Source organism: Neovison vison, chromosome 11 (assembly GCF_020171115.1).
Source record: "Neovison vison isolate M4711 chromosome 11, ASM_NN_V1, whole genome shotgun sequence".
NCBI lineage: Eukaryota > Metazoa > Chordata > Mammalia > Carnivora > Mustelidae > Neogale > Neogale vison.
Window position 1 is genome coordinate 176,538,383 of NC_058101.1, and position 26,020 is coordinate 176,564,402.

The 26,020-nt window shown below is 35.5% G+C and overlaps 1 protein-coding gene across 1 annotated transcript in view; it reads right to left on the bottom strand.

The window, feature by feature from the left end:
* The window catches only part of LOC122890378 (disintegrin and metalloproteinase domain-containing protein 5-like), a 143,399-nt gene that overhangs the window by 2,710 nt on the left and 114,669 nt on the right, over positions 1 to 26,020 (bottom strand). The window contains exons 17-18 of the mRNA XM_044226003.1: positions 16,772 to 16,931; positions 14,680 to 14,730 (exon numbers count right to left, since the gene is read on the bottom strand). Of these exons, the coding sequence (XP_044081938.1) occupies positions 14,680 to 14,730; positions 16,772 to 16,931 (211 nt within the window). The remainder of the gene's footprint in view (positions 1 to 14,679; positions 14,731 to 16,771; positions 16,932 to 26,020) is intronic.

The following is a 26,020-nucleotide window of genomic DNA, read 5'->3' on the forward strand; positions in this document are numbered from 1 at the left end:
CAATGTTGTATATCAGATCTCTAGAGCTTATTCATTGTGCATACCTGAGACTTTCTTCTCCTTGATTAACAACACCCATTTTGCCCTCCTCCCAGACTGAGGTGACCACCATTCTACTCTCCATTCCTATGAGTTTCACTGTTTTAGATAGTTCACCTGGGATCTAAGTGGAATCATAAAGTTATTTGTCCTTCTATCACCAGCTTATTTTTTACTTAGTGTAATGTGCTCAAGGTTCACCTGTGTTGTCACATATGCAGTATTTCCTTCTTTTTTCTGACTGAGCAAAACCAAATATGTGTATACTACATTTTCTATACCCATTCATCAGCTGGTGGACATTTATTTTGTATTCACATCTTAATGATTGTAAATAGTGTTACAATGAACATGAGAATGCTAATAACACTTTGAGAACCTGATTTCAGTTCTTCAGGGAAAATATCCAGAAGTAGGATTACGGGGTCATATTGAAGATCTATTTTTAATTTTTTTGAGAAATGGTCAACAGTTTTGCATACTGAATGCAATATTTTGCATTCTCACCAACAGTGGACAATTCTTCTACACCCTTGCCAACACTTGTTGACTTATTATTTTTTTTAATAGTAGCCATTCTAACAGGTGATACCTCATTGTGGTTTTGATTTGCATTTTCCTGATGATTAGTGAAATTTTTGTTTTTTTTTTAAAGATTTTATTTATTTATTTGAAAGAGAGAGAGCACATACATGAGAGAGCATGAGCTGAGGGTGAAGGACAGGAGAGAGAGAAAGAACCAGACTCTCCACTAAGTAGGGAGCCCTACATCAGGCTCAATTGCAGGCTCCCAGGACCATGACCTGAGCCAAAGGCAGACACCTAATCAACCGAGCCCGTAGGCGCCCCACAATTAGTGATATTGACCATATTTTCATATGCCTATTGGCCATTAGTATGGCATTTTAGGAGAAGTATCTATTGAAGTCTTAAACTCACTTTTTAGTCAGGTTATTAGGGGTTTTTATGTTTTATTTTTGTTTTTTGTTTTTTGGTATTGATGACAGGAGTTCCTATTAATTAACCCTTTACCTAATACATGGTTCACAAATATTTTTTCATATTCTGTAGGTTTTCCTTTCACTCCGTTGAGTGTTTCCCTTGTTGTGAGGAGGTTTTTTGTTTGATGTAATTCCACTTGTCTATTTTTTTGGTTTTGCTTCCTGTAATTTTGATGCTAATCCCAGAAATCACTGCTAAGGCTAATGTCATGAAGCTTTTCCCCAAAGTTTTCTCTAGGAGTTTTACAGTTTCATGTCTTATATTTGAGCGTTTAATCCATTTTGAATTGTTTTTGTGTATGGTGTAAATTAAGGGTCAAATTTCATTCTAATTTTCCCAGCACCATTTCTCAAAGAGACTGTTTACCCCATGGTGTGTTCTTGGAATTTTTTTTCAAAGATCAGTTGACCATACACAGAGGAGTTGATTTCTGAGCCCTCTATTCTGTTCCATTGATCTGTCTGTATCTGCCTCTACACCAGCATCATACTGTCTTGATTACAGTAGCTTTGCAATAGAGTTGACCCTGGAACAATACAGGGGTGTGGGGCACCAACCCTCCAAGCAGTTAAAAATCTATGTATAACTTTTGAGTTCCCTAAAACTTAACTAATAGCCTACTGTTGACTCCAAGCCTTATTGATAAGATAAACAGTCAATTACAAATATTTTGTGTATAGGTTATATACTGTATCCTTGCCATAAAGCTAGAGAAAATTATTACTAAGAAAATTACAAGAAAGAGAAAGTACATTTACAGCACTATACCGTATTTATAAAAAAAATTGTGTATAAGTGAACGCACACAGTTCAAACTCATATTGTTCAAGGATTAGCTGTATATTTTGAGATTTTGAAGTGTGATGTCTCCAGCTTTGTTCTTCTTTCTCAAGAGGTTTTGGCTATTCAGGATCCATTGTGGTTCCACGTGAATTTTTTTTGTTTGTTTTTATTTCTGTGAAAAATGCCATTGGAATTTTGGTAAAAATTTCATTGAATTTGTAGACAGCTTTGGTTAGTATGGACATTTTAACAATGTGAATTCTTTCAATCAAGAACGCAGAATGTCTTCCCATTTGTGTGTTGTTTAATTTCTTTCATCAATGTCTAATAGTTATCAGTACATAAGTCTTCAACCATCTTATTTAAGTTTAATCCTAAGTATTTAATTTTGGTAGGATCCTATTGCATTTTTAGGGTTTTGACATATAAGATCATGTTGTCTGCAAAGAGGAAATATTTTACTTATTCCTTTCTGATTTCAATGTCTTATTTCTTTTTGTTGCTTAATTGTCCTGGCTAGAACTTCCAGTATTAAAAGATGTGGTGATAATGGACAAACTTACCTTGTTCTAGATGTTAGACTGTTTCTCTTTAAGTTTTTCACTGTTGAGTATATTAGCTGTGAGTTCTTCATATACATCCTTTACTGTATGAAGTAATCTTCCACTCCTGATTTGTCCAAAGTTTATATCATATATCAATTTTGTCAAATACCTTTTCTGAATGTGTTAAGATGATCTTGCCATTTTTATTTTTCATTCTGTTAATGTGGTGTATCATACTGATTACTTTTTATATGTTGAACCATCACTTTGTCATGAGGATGATCCTTTCAATGTGCTGTTGAACTTTATTTGCTAGTATTTTGTTGAGGACTTCTGCACCCATATCAGTCATAAATACTAGCCTGTAGTTTTCTTTTCTTGTGGTATCCATTATGGTTTTGGTGTCAGGGTAATGTTGGTTAATAAAATGAGATAGAATGTTTTCCCTGTTCTTCAATTGAAAGAATTTGAAGAACATTGGTATTAATTCTTCCTTAAATGTTTGTTAGAATTCACCAGTAAAGCCAATCTGTCCTGGGCTTTTTAGTAGGGAGATTTTTTATTACTGGTTCAATCTTCTTATTGCTTTTTAATCTGTTCACTTTCTATTTTTTCATAATTTAGCTTTGGTAAGCTGTATGTTTTTGGAAGTTTATTCATTTCTTTCAGAGTTTCCAGTTTGTTGGTATGTAATTGTTCATAATATTTCATGATCCTTTTCATTTTTGTAGCATTAGTTGTAATGTCTCCCCTCTCATTTCTGATTTTTATTCATATCAGTCTTTCTTCTCTTTGTGTTATCTAGCTAAAGTTTTATTAATTTTCATTTTTAAAAAACAGTGCTTACTTTTCCTGATTTTTTAAGTTCCTTTTCTATTCTTTATTTTGTTCATAACTTCTCTAACTTTAATTATTTTCTTCCTTCTCCTAACTTCAGGCTCAGTGGGTTAAAGCCTCTGCCTTCAGCTCGGGTCATGATCCCAGGGTCCTGGGATTGAGCCCCGCATTGGGCTCTCTGCTCGGCGGGGAGCCTGCTTCCTCTTCTCTCTCTGCCTGCCTCTCTGCCTACTTGTGATCTCTGTCTGTCAAATAAATAAATAAAATCTTAAAAAAAAATTTCCAATCACCAAACCAGCCCTATAAGAAGTATTGAAAGGGGTCCTCTAAGCAGAGAGTGCCTAAAAGTAATAGACCAGGAAGGAACAGAAACAATATATGGTAACAGTCAACTTACCTGAAATAAAATGGCACTAAATTCATATCTTTCAATATTTATCCTGAATGTAAATGGGCTAAATGCTCCAATCAAAAGACACAGGGTCTCAGACTGAATTTTTAAAAAAATGACCCATAGATATTCTGTCTGCAACACATGCATTTTAAACCCAAAGACACCTCCAGATTTAAAGTGAGGGTATGGAAGACCATTTACCATGCTAATGGACATCAAAAGAAAGCTGGGGTAGCAATCCTTATATCACAAGTTAGTTTTTAAACCAAACACTATAATAAGAGATGAGTAAGGACACTATATCATTCTTAAAGAGTCTGTTCAACAAGAAGATCTAAAAATTGTAAACATTCATGCTCCTAACATGGGAACAGCCAATTATATAAGCCAATAAATAACAAAATCAAAGAAACACGCTGACAATAATACAATAATAGGAGGGGACTTTAACACCCCCCTCATTGAAATGGACAGATCATCTAATCAAAAGATCAATAAGGAATATAGGCTTTAAATGACACACTGGACCAGATGGACTTCACAGATCTATTCAGAACATTCCATTCTAAAGCAACAGAATATACATTTTTCTCTAGTGCACATGGAATGTTCTCCCGAATGGCTCACATCCTGGGTCACAAATCAGGTCTCAACCAGTACCAAAAGATTGGGATCATTCCCTGCATGTTTTCAGATAACGATGCTTTGAAACTAGAACTCAACCACAAGAGGAAAGTTGGAAAGAACTAAAGTACATGGAGGCTAAAGAGCATCCTACTTAAGAATAAATGGGACGCCTGGGTGGCTCAGTTGGTTGGACGACTGCCTTCGGCTCAGGGCGTGATCCTGGAGTCCCGGGATCGAGTCCCGCATCGGGCTCCCAGCTCCATGGGGAGTCTGCTTCGCTCTCTGACCTTCTCCTCGCTCATGCTCTCTCTCACTGTCTCTTTCTCTCTCAAATAAATAAATAAAATCTTTAAAAAAAAAAAAAAAAAAAAAAAAAAAAAAAAAAGAATAAATGGGTCAGGACACCTGGGTGGCTTATTAGGCATCTGCCTTCAGCCCAGGTCTGATCCCAAGGTCCTGGGTTCGAGCCCCATGTTGGGCTCCCTGCTCTGCAGGAAGCCTGCTTCTCCTTCTCCCACTCCCCTGCTTGTGTTCCCTCTCTCATTCTCTCTCTTTGTCAAATAAATAAAATCTTTAAAAAAAAAAAAAAGAATGAATGGGTCAACAAGAGATTAAAGAAGAATTTTTTTAAATTCATGGAATCAAATGAAAACTGGACAGTTCAGAACCTTTGGAATGCAGCAAAGGCAGTCCTAACAGGGAAGTATATAGCAATACAAGCCTTTGATAAGAAAAAAGAAATGTCTCAAATACACAACCTAATCCTACACCTATAGCAGCTGGAAAAAGAACAGCAAATAAAGCCTAAATGAAGCAGGAGAAGAGAAATAATAAAGATCAGAACAGAAATCAATGAAATAGAAACCAAAAGAACAGTAGAACAGGTAAACAAAACTAGGAGCTGGTTCTCTGAAAGAATTAATAAAATTGATAAATGCCTGGCCAGATTTATCAAAAAGAAAAAAGACCCAAATTAATAAAATTATGAATGAAAGAGATCACAACCAAAAGCAAAGAAATACAATTATAAGAACATACTATAAGCAAATATATGCCAACAAATTAGACAATCTGGAAGAAATGGATGCATTCCTAGAGATGTATAAACTACCAAAATTGAACCAGGATGAAAAAACCTAAGTAGACCCATAACCACCAAGGAAATAGAAGCAGTAATCAAAAATCTCCCAACAAACAAGAGCCCAGATGGGATGGACAAGACGGCTTCCTGGGGGAATTCTACCGAACATTTAAAGAAAAACTAATACCTATTCTTCTGAAACTGTTCCAAAGATTAGAAATGGAAGGAAAACTTCCAAACTCATCTTATGAGGTGAGCATTACCTTGATCCCAAAACAAGACAAAGACCCCATCAAAAAGGAGAATTACAGACCAATATCCTTGATGAACATGGATGCAAAAATCCTCACCAAAATACTAGCCAATAGGATCCAACAGTACATTAGAAGGACTACTGGCTATGACCAAGTGGGATTTATTCCTGGGCTGTTAGGTTGGTTCAACATCCTACGTTGAACAATGTGATACATACAATACATTAATATAAGAACAAGAACCACATGATATTCTCAACAGATGCAGAAAAAGCATTTAACAAAGTACAGCATCCTTTCTTGATTAAAACTCTTCAAAGTGTAGGGATAGAGGGTACACACCTCAATATCATCAAAGCCATTGATGAAAAATCCATAATGAATATCATTCTCAATGGGGAAAAACTGAGAGCCTTTCCCCTAAGGTCAGGAACACGGCCACTATCACCGCTGCTATTCAACACAGTACTAGAAGTCCTAACCTCAAAAATCAGACAACAAAAAGAAATAAAAGGCATCTGAATTGGAAAAGAAGGAGTCAAACTCACTTTTTGCAGATGATGTGATATTTAATGTGGAAAACCCAAGAGTCTACCCCCAAACCACTAGAACTCCTGCAGGAATTCAGTAAAGTGTCAGGATATAAAATCAATGCACAGAAATCAGTTGCATTTCTATACACCAACAGTAAGACAGAAGAAAGAAATTAAGGAGTTGATCCCATTTACAATTGTACCCAAAACCATAAGATACTGAGGAATAAACCTAACCAAAGAGGCAAAGAATCTTTACTCAGAAAACTTTATAGTACTCATGAAAGAAATTGAGGAAGATGCAAAGAAATGGAAAAACATTCATGCTTATGGATTAGAAGAACAAATACTGTGAAAATGTTTATGTTACGTAGAGCAATCTACACACTTAATGTGATCTCTACTAAATACCATCAACATTTTTCACATAAATGGAACAAATAACCCTAAAATTTATATGAAATCATGAAAAACCTGAATAGCCAGAGGAATGTTGAAAAAGAACAGCAACACTGGTGGCATCACAATTCCAGACTTCAAGCTCTATTACAAAGCTGTCATCATCAAGACAGTATGGTACTGGCACAAAAACAGACACATAGATCAATGGAACAGAATAGAGAGCCCAGATATGGACCCTCAACTCTTTGGTCAACTCCTCTTCAACAAAGCAGGGAAGAGTATCCAGTGAAAAAAAGACAGTCTCTCCAACAAATGGTGCTGGGAAAATTAGACAGCCACATGCAGAAGAATGAAACTGGACCATTTCCTTACAACATAGACTCAAAATGGATAAAAGGCCTAAATGTGAGAGGGAATCCACCAAAATCCTTGAGGAGAACACAGGCAGCAGCCTCTTTGACCTTGGCTGCAGCAACTTCTTCCTAGACACATTGCCAAAGGCAAGAGAAACAAAGGCAAAAATGAACTATTGGGATTTCATCAAGATCAAAAGCTTTTGCACAGCAGAGGAGACTTTAAACAAAACAAAAAGACAACTGACAGAATGGGAGAAGATATTTGCAAATGAGAGGTCAGATAAAGGGCTAGTATTCAAAATCTTTATAAAGATCTTATCAAACTCAATACCCAAAGAAAAAATCTAATTAAGAAATGGGCAGAAGACATGAACAGACATTTCTGAAAAGAAAACATCCAAATGACCAACAGATAATGTGGAAAAGTGCTGAGCATCACTGAGCATCAGGGAGATACAAATCAAAACCACACTGAGATACCACCTCACACCTGTCAGACTGGCTAAAATTAAAAGTCAGGAAACTACAGGTATTGGCAAGGATGGGGAGAAAAGGGAACCCTCCTACACTGTTGGTGGGGATGCAAGCTGGTACAGCCACTATTGGAAACAGTATGGAGGCTCCTTAAAAATTTGTAAATAGAGCTACCTTATGACCCAGCAATCACACCTTACTCTAAAGATACAAATGTAGTGATCCGAAGGGGCATGTGCACATGAATGTTTATAGCAGCAATGTTCACAATAGCCAAACTATGGAAAAAGCTTAGATATACATCAACAGATAATGGATAAAGAAGATGTAGTATATATCTACAATGGTTATAGTCATCAAAAAAACAAAAATGAAATCTTGCAATTTGCAATGATGTGGATGGAACTAGAGGGTATTGTGCTAAACAAAATAAGCCAATCAGAGGAAGAAAATTATCATATGACCTACTGATAATTGGAATTTGAGAAACAAGACAGATCATAGTGGGAGAAAGGAAAAAAATGAAGTAGGATGAAACCAGAGAGGGAGACAAACCATAAGAGATCTTAATCTTAATCTCAAGAAACAAACTGAGGGTTGCTGGAGTGGAGAGTGTGGGAGGAATGAGGTGGCTGGGTGATGGACACTAGAAAGGGTATGTGCTATGGTGAGCACTGTGAATTTTGTGAGATTGATGAATCAGACTTGTACCCCTGAAACAAATAATACATTTTATGTTCATTTTTTTTAAAGTGAGGTATTGCTGTCTATTTCTTTCTCCACTCAGTTCTATTAATGTTGGCTTTATATATTTAGGTTCTCTGATGTTGGGTGCATATATACTTAATAATTATTATATATTTTTGGTGAATTAATCCTTTTTATCATCATATAATTTAAATAATGTATATGATTTTGTTTCTTGTGACAGGTTTTGACTTAATGTCTATTTTACCAATATAAGTATAGCCAACTATATTGACTAGTTGCATGGTAAATCAAACTGACATCTCTATTCTCATTGGCCTTCAGACAGACAATTTGTGTCAGGTCCTATTAGCATTCCAAGATAAATTAGACTGAAGTTAGTCCTCTGTGTAGCCTTCAGAAAAATTTAGGTGTTAGAGGCATGGTACACCCCTTACCCTATCCAGGGAAAAGGTGGGATTTTTTTTTTATCCACTCATTCTGTACTGAACCAGGAAGAGAAGCTATGGGGCTATGAAAACTGCCAGCCCAAACCACCATCTCTTTCTCACTGGTTCCAGGCAGCTACATTATGCCAGTTCCATCGGAGCTCCAAGACAGGCTAGACCAAAGCCAGTCCTCTGGATAGCCCACAGAAAAGTTTGCACATTGGATCTAATGACCTACCTCTTTCCCTTCCCAGGAAGCTAGGAGATGGAGGTTGCCTCCTGATCATATGGTACTGTGTGAGGGGCTGGGATTATGGAAATGGGTCTTGAATTTCCCTACTGCCTCTGATATCAGGACTTTTGTACTCATTTGGGATTCAAGAACCTCTTTCCTAGTTTTTGGATTTCTCACAGTGGGAATCTGTCCATGAATTGTTGAATTGGTGTGCTTGTGGAGTAAGGAGGACCCAGGGCTTCCTCTTCTGCTAACTGTTAAAAACTCTAAAACTTCTTAATTTTAGTGTGGACACTGTATCAATATTTTCTGATATGGTTAATTTGTATGTGTGCCTTGTCTCTGAAAATCCTTTGTTTAACGAATTGAATCAGTATTCAAAAATCTCCCAGCAAATAGAAGTCCATGGCCAGAGGCTTCACAGGGTGATTCTGCCAGAGTTAATGGATATTCTTCTCAAAATGTTCCAAAAAAATAGAAATAGAAAGAAAACTTCCAAAGCCATTCTAACAAGGTCAACATTACCTTGATTCCAAAACCAGACAAAGACCCCTCCCCAAAAGGAAACATATAGGCCAATATCCCTGAACAAGGATGCACAATTTCTCAACAAGATACTAGCAAATCAAATCCAACTGTAGATTGAGAGAATTATTCACCATGATCAAGTGAGACTTAATCTTGGACTGCAGGACTGATTCAATATTTGCAGATCAATCAACATGATATACCACATTAATAAAACAAAGGATAAGAACCATATTATCCTCTCAATAGAGGCAGAAAAAGCATTTAACAAAATACAGCATCCATTTTTGAAAAAACCTTCAACAAAGTAAGTATAGAGGGTACATACCTCAACATTAGAAAAGCCATTTATGAAAGACTCACGCTAATATCATCCTCAATGAGGAAAAACTGAGAGCTTTTTTTCTCTACCATCAGGAACAAGACAGCGATGTCCATTTTCACCATTACTATTTAACATAGTACTGGAAGTCTTAGCCTCAGCAATCAGACAAGAAAAAGAAATAAAAGGCACCCAAATTGACAAGGAAGTCAAACATTCATTATTTGCTAATGACATCATACAAAAGAGGCCGCCCAGGGTTACTCAGTTTGTTAAATGTCTGCCTTTGGCTCAGGTCAAGATCTCAGAGTCCTGTAATGGAGCCCCACATCAGGCTCCCTGCTCAGTGGAGAGTCTGTTTCTCCGTCTTCCCCTGCCCCTCCCCCTGGCTCATTCTCTCTCTCTCTCTCAAATAAATAAATTAAAACTTTAAAAAATAAAGATAAAAGTATCCCATTTAAAGAACTGTCCTGGGGCACCTGGGTAGCTCAGTTGTTAAGCATCTACCTTCAGCTCAGGTCATGATCCTAGGATCAAGCCCCACATCGGGCTCCCTGCTCAGCGGGAAGCCTGCTTCTCCCTCTCCCACTCCCCCTGATCGTGTTCCCTCTCTCTTTTCAGATAAAGAAAATCTTTAAAAAAAAAAAAAACAAAAATCGGAGAAAGACAACTATCATATGATCTCCCTGATATGAGGAAGTGGTGATGCAACATGGGGGCTTAAGTGGGTAGGAGAAGAATCCATGAAACAAGATAGGATAGGGAGGGAGACAAACCATAAGTGACTCTTAATCTCACGAAACAAACTGTGGGTTGCTGGGGGGAGGGGGGTTGGGAGAAGGGGGGTAGGGTTATGGACATTGGGGAGGGTATGTGCTTTTGGGTAAATTGGAAGGGGAGGTGAACCATGAGAGACTATGGACTCTGAAAAACAATCTGAGGGGTTTGAAGTGGCAGGCGGGGGGTGGGAGGTTGGGGTACCAGGTGGTGGGTATTATAGAGGGCACAGCTTGCATGGAGCACTGGGTGTGGTGAAAAAATAATGAATACTGTTTTTCTGAAAATAAATAAATTGGAAAAAAAATAAAAAAAAAACCAAAACTGTCCTTTACTTGAAATGAAGACATGGGTTAAAAGTAATGTACTGGTGCCACTCTGGATAACAGTGTGGAGGTTCCTCAAAAAGTAAAAATAAAAATAGAACTACCCTATGAAGTGGCGGGAGGGTGGGAGGTTGGGGTACCAGGTGGTGGGTATTATAGAGGGCACGGCTTGCATGGAGCACTGGGTGTGGTGAGAAAATAATGAATACTGTTTTTCTGAAAATAAATAAATTAGAAAAAAAACAAAAAAAACTACCCTATGACCCAGATTTTGCACTACTTTTGTATCCTAAAGGATACAAAAATACAGATTTGAAGGGGTACATGCACCTTGATGTTCATAGCAGCATTAATCAAAAATAGCCAAACTCTGGAAAGATCCTGTGTCTATCAACTGATGAATGGATAAAGATGTAGTATGTGTGTGTGTGTGTGTGTATACACATATATATGTATATATGTGTGCAATATTCCATATTGTGTGTGTATATACATATGGAATATATGTACATGGAATATGGAATATTGTGTGTACACACACACACACATATGCACAATATGGAATATTACTCAACCATAAAAAAGAATGAAATCTTGCCATTTGTAATGATGTGGATGGAGCTAGTGTATTATGCTACACAAAATAAGTCAGTCAGAAAAAGACAAATGCCATATAACTTCACTCACATGTGGAATTTAAGAAGCAAAACAGATGAATATTTGGGAAGGAGGGAAAAAGGAGAGAGGGAAACAAACTGTAAGAGGCTCGCTTTTGTTGTTTTAAATATTTTATTTATTTGAGAGAAAGAGCACAAGCAGGGGGTGGAGAGTGGCAGAGGGAAAGAGAGAAGCTGACTCCCCTCTGAGCAGGGAGCCTGATGTGGAGCTTGATCCAGGAACCTGAGATCATGATCCTAGAGGAAGGCATACACTTAACCAACTGAGACAGCAAGGCACCCGCATAAGAGACTCTTAAAGATAGAGAAAAAAACTGAGGGTTGATTGGGGCAGGTGTACGGGGATGGGCTAAATGGGCAACGGGTAATAAGGAGAGCATTTGTTATAATGCACAATGAATGTTATATGTAAGGCATGAATCGTTAAGTTCTCTTCCTAAAACCAATGTGTCTGCCTGCCTGTCACTCACACACACACAGACACACACACACACTCACAACACACACACACACACACACAAGTATATATAGTGATATTTTTCAATTATCATTTTCTAATTGTTTGTTGTATGTATATGTATGAAGTTAAAACTGATTATATATTGGCCTTGTATCCAGGCACCTTACATTCATTTATTAATTCTAATTGGTTTGTAATTTCTTAGAATTTTCTATGTACACAGCCATATCATCTACAAACAATGACATCATTCACTCAGGAAGAAACATTCACAATTTCATCATTAACTGGAATGTTTACTATGTTTTCTTGCTTCAAATTTCCTTCATCACATTATAGTAACTTGTAGCTAAGTGGGAACTTTTATAGTGAAAGGATATTTTTTCTTCATATATAGACATGATTATATACTTTTTCTCATTTTCTCTTAATATGGTGAATTATGTTATATCAACTTTCTAATTTTAAAGCAACATTTCATTCCTAGATCACCCTTCCCTTCCATGGCTATTTATTTATTTTTTACAATGCTAACAAGATTCAGTTGGAAATGTTTTGTTTAAAATTGCTGCATCTTTAATCAAAAATTGATCTGTAATTTTTTTCTTTCTACTATTGCCTTTGTCAAGTTTTGGTATTAAAGTTAGATTCCATATACTCAACTCAATTTTTTAATTAAAAAATAAAATTTAATTTAAAAATTTAATTAAAAATTAAATTAAAATTTAATTAAAAAAAATAAAGGTAGACTAGCCACACAGAAAGACAGGAAATGCTTCTTCTTTTTATATTTTCCAGATGAGTATGTGTAAGATAGGTATTACATCCTTTTTTAAATGTTTGGAAGATGTAATGGTTTGAATTACTTTCCCAATTCTTCACTTTTTTCCTAGTATATGATTATTCATCCATATTTTTTGTCATGTGACTTTTTAGTATCTCCTAATTAGAGTGGGTAGAGTACATCATACACATCTACTCACTGATGTTGAGTTTGATACTGTGACTTGTTTGTTCAATGCAATACAAGATGATGTGATTAAGCAAGTGCTGACTCAATTTGTTGCTCCTGAAGCATGCCACAAAAACAATATGCCCTAGTATTAACTTTGTGAGAAAGTTTGAAATGACAGTTTCCAGATCTTTAATGGAAGACTTATTCAGTATTTTCAATTTTTTTCTATTCTATTTTGGGAAAGGTGGAAAGATGTGGTTTTGGAGGAATCCATACATTTCATCTAAAAATTTAAATTTATTTTAAGTTATCAACAGTGTCCTCTTTTCTTCTAATGTCCAAAAGATTAAAAATATGTAATTTTATTATCTGACATTGGATTTTATAACCTTACTTTTTATTTTGAACTACTGGATAAATATTTTTTCTGTTCCCATATGCTTCAACAGATAATGTTTATAAACACTTTTCTTAATGAAAGAAGATGTTAGGTTAAGGACACATTATACACATTCCAATGAATTAAGCATAAAACTATTCTAATATCTTTCTAGACCTAAGTTTACATACATTTATAGCTTAATGAAAAAAGATGTTACTTGACAGTTTTATGCACAGTACAGTTTTAATTACATACATTAATCTTTTCAAGAATCAGTCTCTCTTTGCTCACTTTTTCTATTTTTCTGTTCATTTTCCTTTTCATTCATTTCTGCTCCTTCCTTAATTATTTCTTCCCATCCACTGTCTTCAAGTGCAATTATTTGTTCTTTTTGTGTCTTTTTGATAGAGATTATAATTTAAAAAATGATTGTTCTCTGTCCTGTAATATGCATTTCATTGTGATTAGGGGGTTAAAATAGCGTCTTGCCTTGAGAGTAACAATATGATTAATTTTTGTAGAACCTAAAGTAGTCTGCCTTGACAATAAGATTAGGAAGGTGTGCTTTTATTTTTTTTTAATTTTTTATTTAAATTCAGTTGTTAGTATATAGTATATTCTTAGTTTCAGGGGTCGAATTTAGTGATTCATTGGTTGCCTATAACACCCAGTGCTCATTATATCAAGTTCCCTCCTTAATGCCCATAACCCAATTACTCTATCCCATACCCACCTCCCTTCCATTAACCCTCACTTTGTTTCCTATAGTTAAAAGTCTCTTATTGCCTCCCTCTCTGTTTTTAATCATATTTTATTTATATTGCTTCTCTTAGAATTAGAAATGTCCTCAGTTGAGACATTTATTTCAACATATTTTACATGAATATCATTGCATGCAACTTTGTACTGCAAGGATGAAGACATAACTTGAAAAACAACCTGAGATGCTCTATATTACCTCTTCTTATATTCTATCCATCCTGTGGTAAGGGAAATTTTTATATACTGAAAATAAAGGGGAATTTATAATTTAATAAAATGTTCTGTTTGATGACTCCATAGTTTGATCTCTAAATTTAATTTTCCAGATAAGTTAAGACAGTAAAATGAGTGAATATTCCAAGGCTTTAACCTTACTAGCAGTAATTTTTTCCTGAGGTAATAGTGTAACTATAAGCATAAAAGATATCCCTTATATTATCAGTCCTCTTCGTATTTGTCATTAAGATGTCATTATGATATAATTATTCCTTACCAATGCTCAAAACAAAAATCCCACAAAGTATGTGCTTATTGATGCTTGTGTGTATACACAAAAATCACTTCTTTAGTGTAGGTTGGGGAGGAGAGATTGAGATGTCATGAGAGCAAGTTTTATTGTTTTTTATTATAACACTAAATAAGAGTGAAAACCATAAGGAATATCATGAACAAATGTTTTGGTTTCAAATTAACAATTTTACAGTGCTCCTAAACAATTACCAAAACACGCAATGCGCCAAAGGAAAAAAAAATTACAATGCACAATAACTAATCACATAGTTCTACACTCACCTTACACTGGGGGATAACCTGCTGTTACTGCTGCTTTCCTCTGACACAGATCTGTGAAATTGACAAAATTTATTTTTTTCACCAATTTATTTATTTTCAGAAAAACAGTATTCATTATTTTTTCACCACACCCAGTGCTCCATGCAAGCCGTGCCCTCTATAATACCCACCACCTGGTACCCCAACCTCCCACCCCCCGCCACTTCAAACCCCTCAGACTGTTTTTCAGAGTCCATAGTCTCTCATGGTTCACCTCCCCTTCCAATTTACCCAAATTTTATTTTAAGTGGAGAAATTTAAAAATCTTGAACTAAGTGACTATTTGAATGAAGATTATTTTTCAAAGAAAAATAATGATTCATTAAATATTCTGATTCATTAAATAAAATGTCTCCTTCCAACAAAATAAAACAGATACTGATCTTTTTTTCCTTTTCTTTCTTCAATCGATTAATATGCAGTGAGTGTTATATTAGTTTCAGATGTACAATATAATGGTTCAACAATTTTATACATTACTCAGTGCTCATCAAGGTAAGTGTACTCTTAATCCCCTTCATCTCTTTCACCTATACCCCCCTCACTGACCTCTCCTCTGGGAACCAGTTTGTTTTCTGTATTTAAGAGTCTGCTCTGCCTGCCTCTCTGTCTACTTGTGATTTCTCTCTGTCAGGTAGATAAATAAAATCTTTAAAAAAAAAAAAGTCTGTTTTTTTGTCTTTTTTTAAAATTCTTTTTCTTAAATTCCACATATGAATGAAATCATATGGTATTTGTCTTTCTCTGATTGGTTTATTTAACTTAGTATTATACCCTCTAGGTTCATTCATGTTGTTGCAATGGTAAGATGTCATTCTTTTATGGATGAGTAATATTCCACTGTGTATATATACCAATCTTTATACATTCATCCAAAGATGAATCTTAATATTAGGAGAAATGCCATCTACCTTGCTTTTTTGATGAACTCGTCTTCATTTTACATTTATTCAATTATTTATGGGCCCACATTTGTACAGACATACCCTCTGATTCTATGACAGCCCTAACTCTTCAGGTCAAATTAAGCCAAAACCTTAAAGTTGCAGTAAAAAATTTAAGCTAATTTTTCTATAGATTTTTATTTTTTTTCTTTCTCTTATAACATATATCTGTGTCTTCTCTTCCTGTCATTTACTGGAGGTTAAAAATTAGAGATAAATACTTCTGTGGGAAAATACAGTAAATTGTGAATAAGGGGCCTAATAACTATGTATAAATATTTATGTAACTGATTATAGACAATGTGATTTCACTTACTGATTTGGTATACCCCAAAATTTATGATACATTGGAAAGCTCTTATTATCTCCCATTTTATAGAGTTATAGAGAATAATTTTAAGAACACAAAGATTAAGTCACTTGCTCAAGGTATCATAGTTTCTGCATACAAGGTTTAGGAGTTAAAACCAGGTTTTCTGAGGCTAAAAGTAATTTCTTCCCCATTTCATGATGCTGCCTCCCATCTCCTAGCCTGTGTTTTGAACTGCACATGTAACTTCTGGTTAAGAAATGGCTTTACAAACTAGCAATGTCAATACTTAGGAAAATAATATTTTGGAATAATATTTTGGAATAATATTTTGGAAGCAGGTTCATATATACCCTTTTTTTAATTTTTTATTTTTTATTTTTTTTCCCAATTTATTTATTTTCAGAAAAACAGTATTCATAAATACTCTTTTAGTTGAGCTGTTCTAATAGAGTTGTCTGGAAGTATCTAAAAAATTTATCTTTTGAAAGTTCCTTTGAAATGCAGTGTTATATATTCTCAGAAGCCTTTGGACAATAGACTCTTAATAAGACTATTTCTACAGCTTTGGCTGACTAACAGGCTGAATAAACCTCGACTATCCTCAGCAATCATATCTCCTCTTAAAGAAATATTCATGAGTAAAATGACGAAAAAAAATGGAGAACATCAAACTGGTTTAAATGTATCCCTGGACCTCTCCTCATATTGTTCGACTTACAATCTTAGATTTTCCTGATGAAATAGGAGTACTTTTTTCTTGACTCATTGAATTTAATAAGAGTAAACATATATATACCTCTCACTTTCTGTTTCCTCTCTGTAGCACAGCTCCCTTATATTATTTTGTTTTATTAAAACAGTGGCAGTGATGATGAGCACAGGTAGAGAAATGTAGAAAATGAGTAGTAATCGGTGTTTTGAAGGAGTGGTATTTTGTTCCCTCAAGTAGCTTTTTCCTATAATAGAAAATAACCATTTTGAATTATGTTAGAGATTGTATTAACCAGGCAAAAATGTGGAGAGGGTATCATTACCAACATTATTCCCAAACAGTAAACATTTTAGTCACATATATTATAAATATAATAAATATAATAAATTAACATACAAAACAGACTGTTACTAGTAATTTATTGATGTCTATAAGTTCTCAACATTGCATCATATAGTGATTTATTTGAACAAAGATAATCTTTCATAAGCACATGTTTAATACTGCCAAACATTTCTTCAGTTTCTTTCTGATACAGCTTATCCAAAATTCAAACATGTATACCACAGAGAGTATTGGGACTGTACCTATATATAAAAATTAAATTTGGGAAGTGTGATATTTAATCTCTCTCACATTATTAAATATTTTTCTAAAAATTAAAGATTAGTAGTCACTAAATAACAAATATTTAACTAAGTTCTTTAGTTAAATATACAGCAACAGGAAATTGTTAAAATGGCTCTAGAATTATTTTGTAGAATGCATGGCTAAGTCTGGCTTTGACCCATTTCTATCCAACTTATGTTAGTGTCACATTTTTCTCATCAGTTCTTTTTTTTTAACATTTATTTATTTAAGACAGAGAGAGAGAGAGAGAGAGCGCACATGCACACGTGTGCACAAGTGGTGGGGGGAGGGGCAGGCAGAGAAAGAGAGAGAATCTCCAGCAGTCTCCCCACTGAATGCAGAGCTGACAGAGGACATGATCTCAAGACCCTGAGATCACAACCTGAGTTGATATCAAGAGTCAATCAATGCTTAACCGACAGAGCCACCCAGGTGTCCCCATCATCAGTTCTTATTCTCAGCTGACATCTGTATTTATTCCTGAGTATCAGATCTATGTGGCTCCATAACTTTCACCTCTTTGTACATACTAGCCACCTTGGTAATGTGTCAAACTCTGTTTTAGCGACAATTTATTGGCAAGTTTTTGTTTTTGTTGTTTTCCAGTTGAAGCAATGGGGAAATTGACAGGTAGAGGAGCTACCCCCCAGCTATAGTCATGCATGATCATGGCTCAATATGTTCCTCTTAGAACTGCCCCCGTGCTTCACAAGATAAAACTTGTGAACCATGAAACTGGATAATTAGCTGAGATTTCTAAGCAAAATGTTTAAGGTATGGCCCAGGTTCTCCCAACTGCTCAGAGGAAATGTGAGAGCAGATTGATGAGTTGAAGAAGTGTTAATCAAAGAGATACCAGAACTTAGAGACTTGGAGAATTCTCAGCCTAATCAAATGCTCAATGTGTGGCTGGAAAGTCATTTGATATTGAGATTATTCCATGTGAACTATTTTAGCAGCCATCTCAGCAGAAGATAGGGATGGGATTATGAAGGCAGAAACCCTGCCAGGTTCAACCAAAGGGAACAGGATGGGACAATACAGTCATTTCACTGCTGTTATACTTCATTCTTCAAGAAGAGAGAAGAATGCCCCAAAGGTAATTCAGAGATCAGGGTTTTCTTGCCCATCACAACCCCAGGAACTTCCCTCCTTGGCTTCAGCTAGCCTGCCCCAGCCCAGTGCCTGAAAGGCTGCAAACTGTTGTGTGGGCAGGGCCAGAAGGGTAGGGGTGGATGTCACTGAGGGCTATGGGGTGATGCTGTCACTACAGGGGGCCTGGAGGACAGAATATCAAGCCAAAGAGAATATTCTTGAAACTTAAAACTCTAATGCAAGTTAGCTTGCTAGGTTTTGTATTTACTGGGATCTGTCATCCCTTCCTTCCAACATCTTTCTTCAGAATGAGAATGTCTAGTCCATGCCTGTCTCACTGCTGTTTTTCATGATAAAATATTGGAAGTTTCCCTAGGAGTAAAATAATGATCACCTCTTTTGTGATTATATCTTTTTATTCTAAAAGGATTACCCAGGGCAATTATGAGATGGGGGTAGAGATTAACTAAAGAAGAGGAAAGAAAAATTATTATTAAAAAGATGTGGCAAAATTATTAATTGCAGTTACATCAATTAACTGCCCTAAAAACTAAAATACTTGAAAATAGTCATAGTCCATTGATAAAATGTATATACAAAAATCTGTAAGCTCCTTTTACATGTAAAAAGTAACAAGTTAAAAATACAATGACAGGAAGACTTTCTGATAACAATTTTCTATAAAATGATATTTTTTAAAATGCAAAAGGTAATTTCTGATCCATATTTCATTCTATACCTATAAAGATATCTAAACCACAATGAGTTATCAGCTTATACCCATCAGGATGGCTACAATTTAGCAAACAGAAAATAACAAGTTTTGGCAAGGATATGGAGAAACTGGAATCCTTGTGCCCTGTTGGTGGGAATGCAAAATAATACATCCTCTGTGGAAAACAATATGGAGATTCTTAAAAAAAGTTAAGCATAGAATTACCATATAACCTAGCAATTCCACATCTAGGTATATACCTCAAATTATTGAAAGCATGGACTCAGATACTAATATACCCAAGTTCATAGCAACATTAGTCACAATCACTGAACCTTGGAAGTAACCCAATTATCCATTGACAAATGAGTGGATAAGCAAAATGTAGTACATACCTATAATGGAATATTAACAGCCTTAAATAGAAAGGGAATTATGGCACCTGGGTGGCTCAGTCGGTTAAGTGTCTGCTTTCAGCTAGGGTCATGATCTCAGGGTCCTGGAATCAAGACCCTCAATAGGCTTCCTGCTCAACAGGGAGTCTGCTTCTCCCTCCGCTCCTCCCCACTGCTTGTGCTCTCTCTCTCTCAAATTTTAAAAACATTATTTTAGAGATTATTTATGCATTTATTTGTCAGAGAGAGAGAGAAAGAGCACACAGGCAGGCAGAGTGGCAAGCAGAGGCAGAGAGTGAAGCAGGCTCCCTATGGAGCAAGGAGCCCAATGAAGGACTTGATCCCAGGATGCTGGAACCATGACCCAAGCCAAAGGCAGCTGCTTAACCAACTGAGCCACTCAGGTGTCCCCCCAAAAAAATTTTTTTTAAAAAACACATGTTCCAACATGCACTTTGAGGACATTGTACTAAGTAAAATAAGCCAGCTACAACATGACAAATACTGTATGATTCCATTTATACAGAGTCTCAGAAGTAGTGAAATTCATAGACACAGAAAGTAGAATGGTGGTTTCCTGGACCTAGGGATAAGGGAATGGGGAGTTATCATTTAATGAATATATACTTTCAGTTCTGCAAGATTAAGAATTCTGGAGGTGGATGATGGTTGCACAACAATGGACTTAATGCCACTGCACTATAGTCTTAAAAATGGTTAAAAAGGTAAATTTTAAGTTATGTGTATTTTACAAGTAAACATACATATATAAATGTGTGTATGTTAGAAAGGGTCAAAAATATTAGTAAAATAGATTGCCAAGTGTGATGCAAGAGCAATACACAGCAGAATTATAAATTTCCTATAATCATAGGTAAATGGGAAGCTTCATGAAAATTAAAGAGATGTAAATTAATTTCTTTTTACTACAAGCTTGTCATGGAGTAAAAAGATTGATAATAACCCCTGAAAATCAAGAATAATGTATAGTATTATTGGTGGTAATTTCTGGAGTTAGGATTACATAAAAAATTTTTGAAAGAACAATTATAATGTGAAATTAAAACACACTCTATGATTTTATATATTAAGTAGACAAGTAGACAAAAATATAGGAGAATTTAGATTCTAGAATGTGCAAACAGGCAACACACACATAAACACATATATATATTCCATTATGTACATATGTACATCTTTGTTCTTATATCTATATATGTCATGCTGTAAAATGGTTATATATTCTTTGATAAGACCCATGAAATATTAACAAATTTGATTAATAAAGTTGATAATGAACTGATTACAAATAAAGCCATCCTGAATTCCATAGTTTTAGTTTTTTCCAAGTCATATTTTGTTAACTCAGTGATATACAAAATAAATAGAATAAAGGTGTTAAAGAAACTGGGCTTCTTAAGATCACCTTGCCTCTCATCTGTATGCTCCAAAACGCATTTGACATCACAAGAGCTTCCCCCTTTTTGAGTCCAGGCCTCATCTCTGTCCGGGTACAGGGCCCCAGGAAGAACCACTGGGGACAGAAAATGCATGCAGCCAGATGGCATACCAGCCCGGGGCTTTCAGAGTACATCTACAAGCCCCAGAATACATGGATGAAGACAGACTCTTTGGCAGCTGATTAAAATGAAACTAGCTGGATTGTAAGTTTTCCTCTGATCCCAGGCTCAAGAACCACTATTCTACTGACATCAGGACCCAGAGTGACCTTGGGAAACAAAGCATGAACATTTGCCTGGAACGATCCAAGTTGTCATATGCAAAGTCTCAAATACTGAATAATCCATACCTGAGATGGGAAATTTTCTGAGTTATGGCACTGGTTTGGAGGGTTGAAGCAAAAAAAGAAAATCCATATGGAAGCTTAAAAAAATAAGGAGTGAAAGCAACACTGTTTTGGTGTTAAATGAATAAAGCATAAATTACCTGTCTTCTGTACTTTCTGTTTTTAACTCTGACAGCTGATCTCAACAATTTTAATTTGTGATTCATTCTGAGTAATGTGACTTAAGTGTGCAACCCAAGGGTATTGAAATCATTAGTAGTCCATCTTTGACTTAGTCTTTGTATTGGTTGTTGTGCTTTGTGTCAAAAGAGGACTAATTTAATTTTTCATTTTGTAAATATTGTAATCATGTTTCCTAGGATAATGATATTCAGAATGATTAAAATACTAACCATTATGACCCAGACATCACTGATCATGAAGACTAAATGACTATCTTTAATGACAGATGGAAGGACACATAAAACTGGATTTAAGAAATAAGTAACTAGGGGCACCTGGGTGGCTCAATGGGTTAAAGCCTCTGCCTTTGGCTCAGGTCATGATCCCTGGCTCCTGGAATTGAGCCCCACATTGGCTCTCTGCTCAGCAGGGAGCCTGCTTCCCTTCCTCTCTCTCTGCCTGCCTCACTGCCTACTTGTGATCTCTGTCTGTCAAATAAATAAATAAAATCTTCAAAAAAAAAAAAAAAGAAAGAAGTAACTAAAGAGAGCATATTATACATTATGATGAAAATATTTTGGATTCAGAAATAAACCCACACATATGTGGTCAATTACAACAAAGGAGCCAAGAATATAAAATGGCAGAAAGGACAGTCCCTTATAAGTGGTATTTAAAAAACTGGATAGTCACATGCTAAAGAATAAAACTGGACTTTTTTATATGATAAACAAATATTAGCTTAAACTGTTTTAAAGACCTGAATGTACATGAAACCATAAAACTCTTAGAAGAAAACATAGGTAGCAAGCTCCTTGATATTGATTTTGGTGATGGTTTTTTGAATCTGACAGTTAATGTAAAGGCAATAAAAGCAAAAACAAACAAGTAGGACTACACCAAACTACAAACCTGCACAACAATGGAATCATCAACAAAATCAAAAAGTAACCCCGTGAATGAGAGGAAATATTTGCCAACAATATATCTGATGAGGAGTTAATATCCAAAATATATTAAGAATTCATTTAATTCACTAGCAAAAAAACCCAAATAATCCTGGGCACAAGAAATGAATAGAAATTTTCCCAAAGACATTCAAATGGCCAATGTGTACATGAAAAGGTACTCAATATCACTAATCATCAGGGAAATACAAATAAAAACCATAAAGAGATATCACTTCACACATGTTAAAATGATTATTATCATGGGGTGCCTGGATGGCTCAGATGGTTGGGCATTTGCCTTTGGCTCAGGTCATGATCTCCAGGTCCTGGGATCAAGCCCTGCATTGGGCTCCCAGCTCAGCAGAGAGTCTACTTCTCCCTCTCTCTGCCTCTTGCCCTGCTTATGCTTTGTCTCTTTCTCGAATGAATAAATAATTTTTTAAATAAAAAATAAAATGGCTATTCTCAAAAAGACAAATAACAAGTGTTGGCAAGAATATGGAGAAAAAAGAATCCTTGAACACCATTGGTAAAAATATAAAGTTGTGCAGTTCCTATGAAAAACAGTATGGAGGGTGAGGTTAAAAAATTAAAAATAGAACTACCATATGAACCAGCAATTGGCAAAGAAAATGAACACACTACCTCAAAACTATATATGATCCTGGATATCAAACTTTTGTCTGTACTGTCATTTGCAAATATCTTCTCCCATTCACTTATTTGTGGAGCATAACAAATAGCATGGAGGACATGGGGAGATGGAGAGGAGAAGGGAATTGGGGGAAATTGGAAGGGGAGGTGAACCATGAGAGACTATGGACTCTGAAAAACAATCTGAGGGTTTTAAAGGGGCAGGGGGTGGGAGGTCGGGGTACCAGGTGGTGGGTATTATGGAGGGCGCGGATTGCGTGGAGCGCTGGGTGTGGTGCAAGAGTGGTGAATGCTGTTATGCTGAAAATAAAAAATAAATTTTAAAAAAATATATATGATCCACCCATGTTCACTGCAGCATTATTTACAATAGCCAAGATATGGATACAACCTAAATGTCCACCAGTAAATGGATAAATAAAATGTGGTCATATGTAGATAATGGTATAGTATTATGTCATAATAATGGAATATTATTCAGCCATAAAAAGGAATGAGATCTTGCCATTCATAATGACATGATGGACCTTGAGAGCCTTCTGTTAAGGGAAATAAGTCAGACACTAAGACAATATATTTATATGATCTCATTTATATGTGGAATCAAGCTTACAGATGTGGAGAACATACTAATGGTTGCCAGTGGTGTGGAGGATTGAGTGAAATGGATGAAAGGGATCAAAAGATACAAACTTTCAGTTTTAAAATCAGTAATTCCTAGGAAGGCAATGTACAGCATGGTAACTATAGTAAATAATACTGTATTACATATTTGAAAGTTGCTAAGAGAATAGACCTTGAATGTTCTCATCATAAGAAAAAATAAAGGTAACTATGTACGGTGATGGATGCTAACTAGACTTACAGCAGCCATTTCACAATGTATACAAATATTGAATCATTATATGGTACACCTGAAACTAACATAATATGTCAATTATATCTCAATTAAAAAAAGAGTTTGGAATAGGTATGGTGGAAAAGGTGTTGTGAAAGCATATTTGGAGGTTGAATCACAAATTTTTTGGATAAAATAAGCATGTAATTTTAAATCAACTGCATCTTTTTGTTTCCCAATTTAAAAAAATTCTTTTCTCTCCCTGAAAGACACCAATGTCCTGACAAAAATACCTAGCAAATTAGCATTAGTTTTGGCATACCATAGGAACAAACATGCACTGCCCTATCACTCATTCCCTTCATTGTTTTACAAAACCAAGTGAAGCTACATTTCTGGATTCACAGATTGCATTACAAATGTCCTGTGGGAGAAAAATGTGAGAATTGTTATAATATCTGCTGACTCCTTAAGTGTGGCAATAACTGTCATATCTTAACAAATGAATAAAGCAGCAAAATATTCCCCCAGTTCTTAATTTGATTTTAAAAATGAAGTTTAAAATAAGTTTAATTTCTACACAGATTTTAATTACAGAAAAAAAATTTAATCTTGCTCAAATCCAAACTAGACTTTGTTGATCTACATGTATATTTAGCAGGCAGTCCAAATGTAAACTTCTGCAAATCCCATTCAGTCGATAAGCTTCTTCTCAAAGAAAAGGAAAAGATCTTACCCACTAAACATCCTACACACCATGGACACAACACTGAATGGAGTGTGAGATGCTTACGATATATAGGCTTTCCTGATTAAAGCTTTTGGTCACTTTTAGTTTCCTCAAAAGGTATGGAAACTGGTAATGGGATTTTTTTAAATTAATTTATTTCACAGAGAGAGAGTGTGTTTATAATAAAGCACAAGCAGGGGGAGGGGCAGAGAGAAAGGGAGAAGCAGGCTCCACACTGAGAAGGAAGCTCGATCTGGGGCTCAGTCCCAGGATTCCAGGATCATGACTCCATCTCAAAGCAGATGCCTAACCAACTGAGCTACCCAGGCACCCTGAGATTTTTCAAAACTTTATAAAGTGGGAAGGCGATGGCTTCCTAAGACATGGATGCATATAAGATGGTTCTTAGTGTTACAAGCTATATGAGATGTGTTAGAATACTGGCCGGGCATAAAATCTTGTTCTTGAAAGGCTGGACAATAAGAATGTACTTCTTTACTTTTTAAGTACATTGAAGAGGAAAATAGAAAGGTTTCAGTAAAAACAGAATTTATTTGCTGTTTCTCTGAAACAATTTGCCAATCTGTGAATCTTAGGGGGGGAGAAAATGAACTGACTGTACCTATGACTCATATTTTTGGAAACAGACTGCTTCAGAACTCAAAAAATGTATTTAGAAAAAGGCAAGCAGTGAAACAGGACCTTCTCAGACTTTTATTAAAATTGAAATTTATTTGTAATTCAACTTAGATTTCACAAATGCAAATTACCTCTATGCTTTCAACCATGTTCCCTAAAGAAAAAAATATACAACTTCTGACATCCAATGTGATTCAGAGTGCTTAAAAATGATGAGCATTTTTGAAATGGGCAGCCTATATGGTGAATTAAACATGAAAAGAAACTGACTGCTAGGTACCTGATCTACTAGAAGACACCTACAGAAACAAAGCTAATGAATGTTTTTGGAGATCTGAAAAATAATTTCTACAAGCCTAAAACCCTGCTGTGTCTAGTTAAAAAAGAAAAAAACAGGTATGTGATGTTCAAATGCTTTGTAGGAGATCTTCATGGATGCCATCACAATAGACTGACACCTGAATTCAGGAATGTGGCTTAATAAAGCAGAGCTTCAAGTCAAAAGGAATTGTACATTTGACTCTATTCCACTTTGCTGCTGTTTAAAGGAAGGATATCTGAAAGGCTGCAAGCAATACAGAGAAGTTGGAAAAGGAAACAGAAAGAGCCAAAAAGATATCTGACCATATCATAAAACAAAGAGAATCATGTTTTATTAAAAAAAGATTTTTTAAATTAAGTTCAGTTAGCCAACATATAGTACATCATTAGTTTTTGA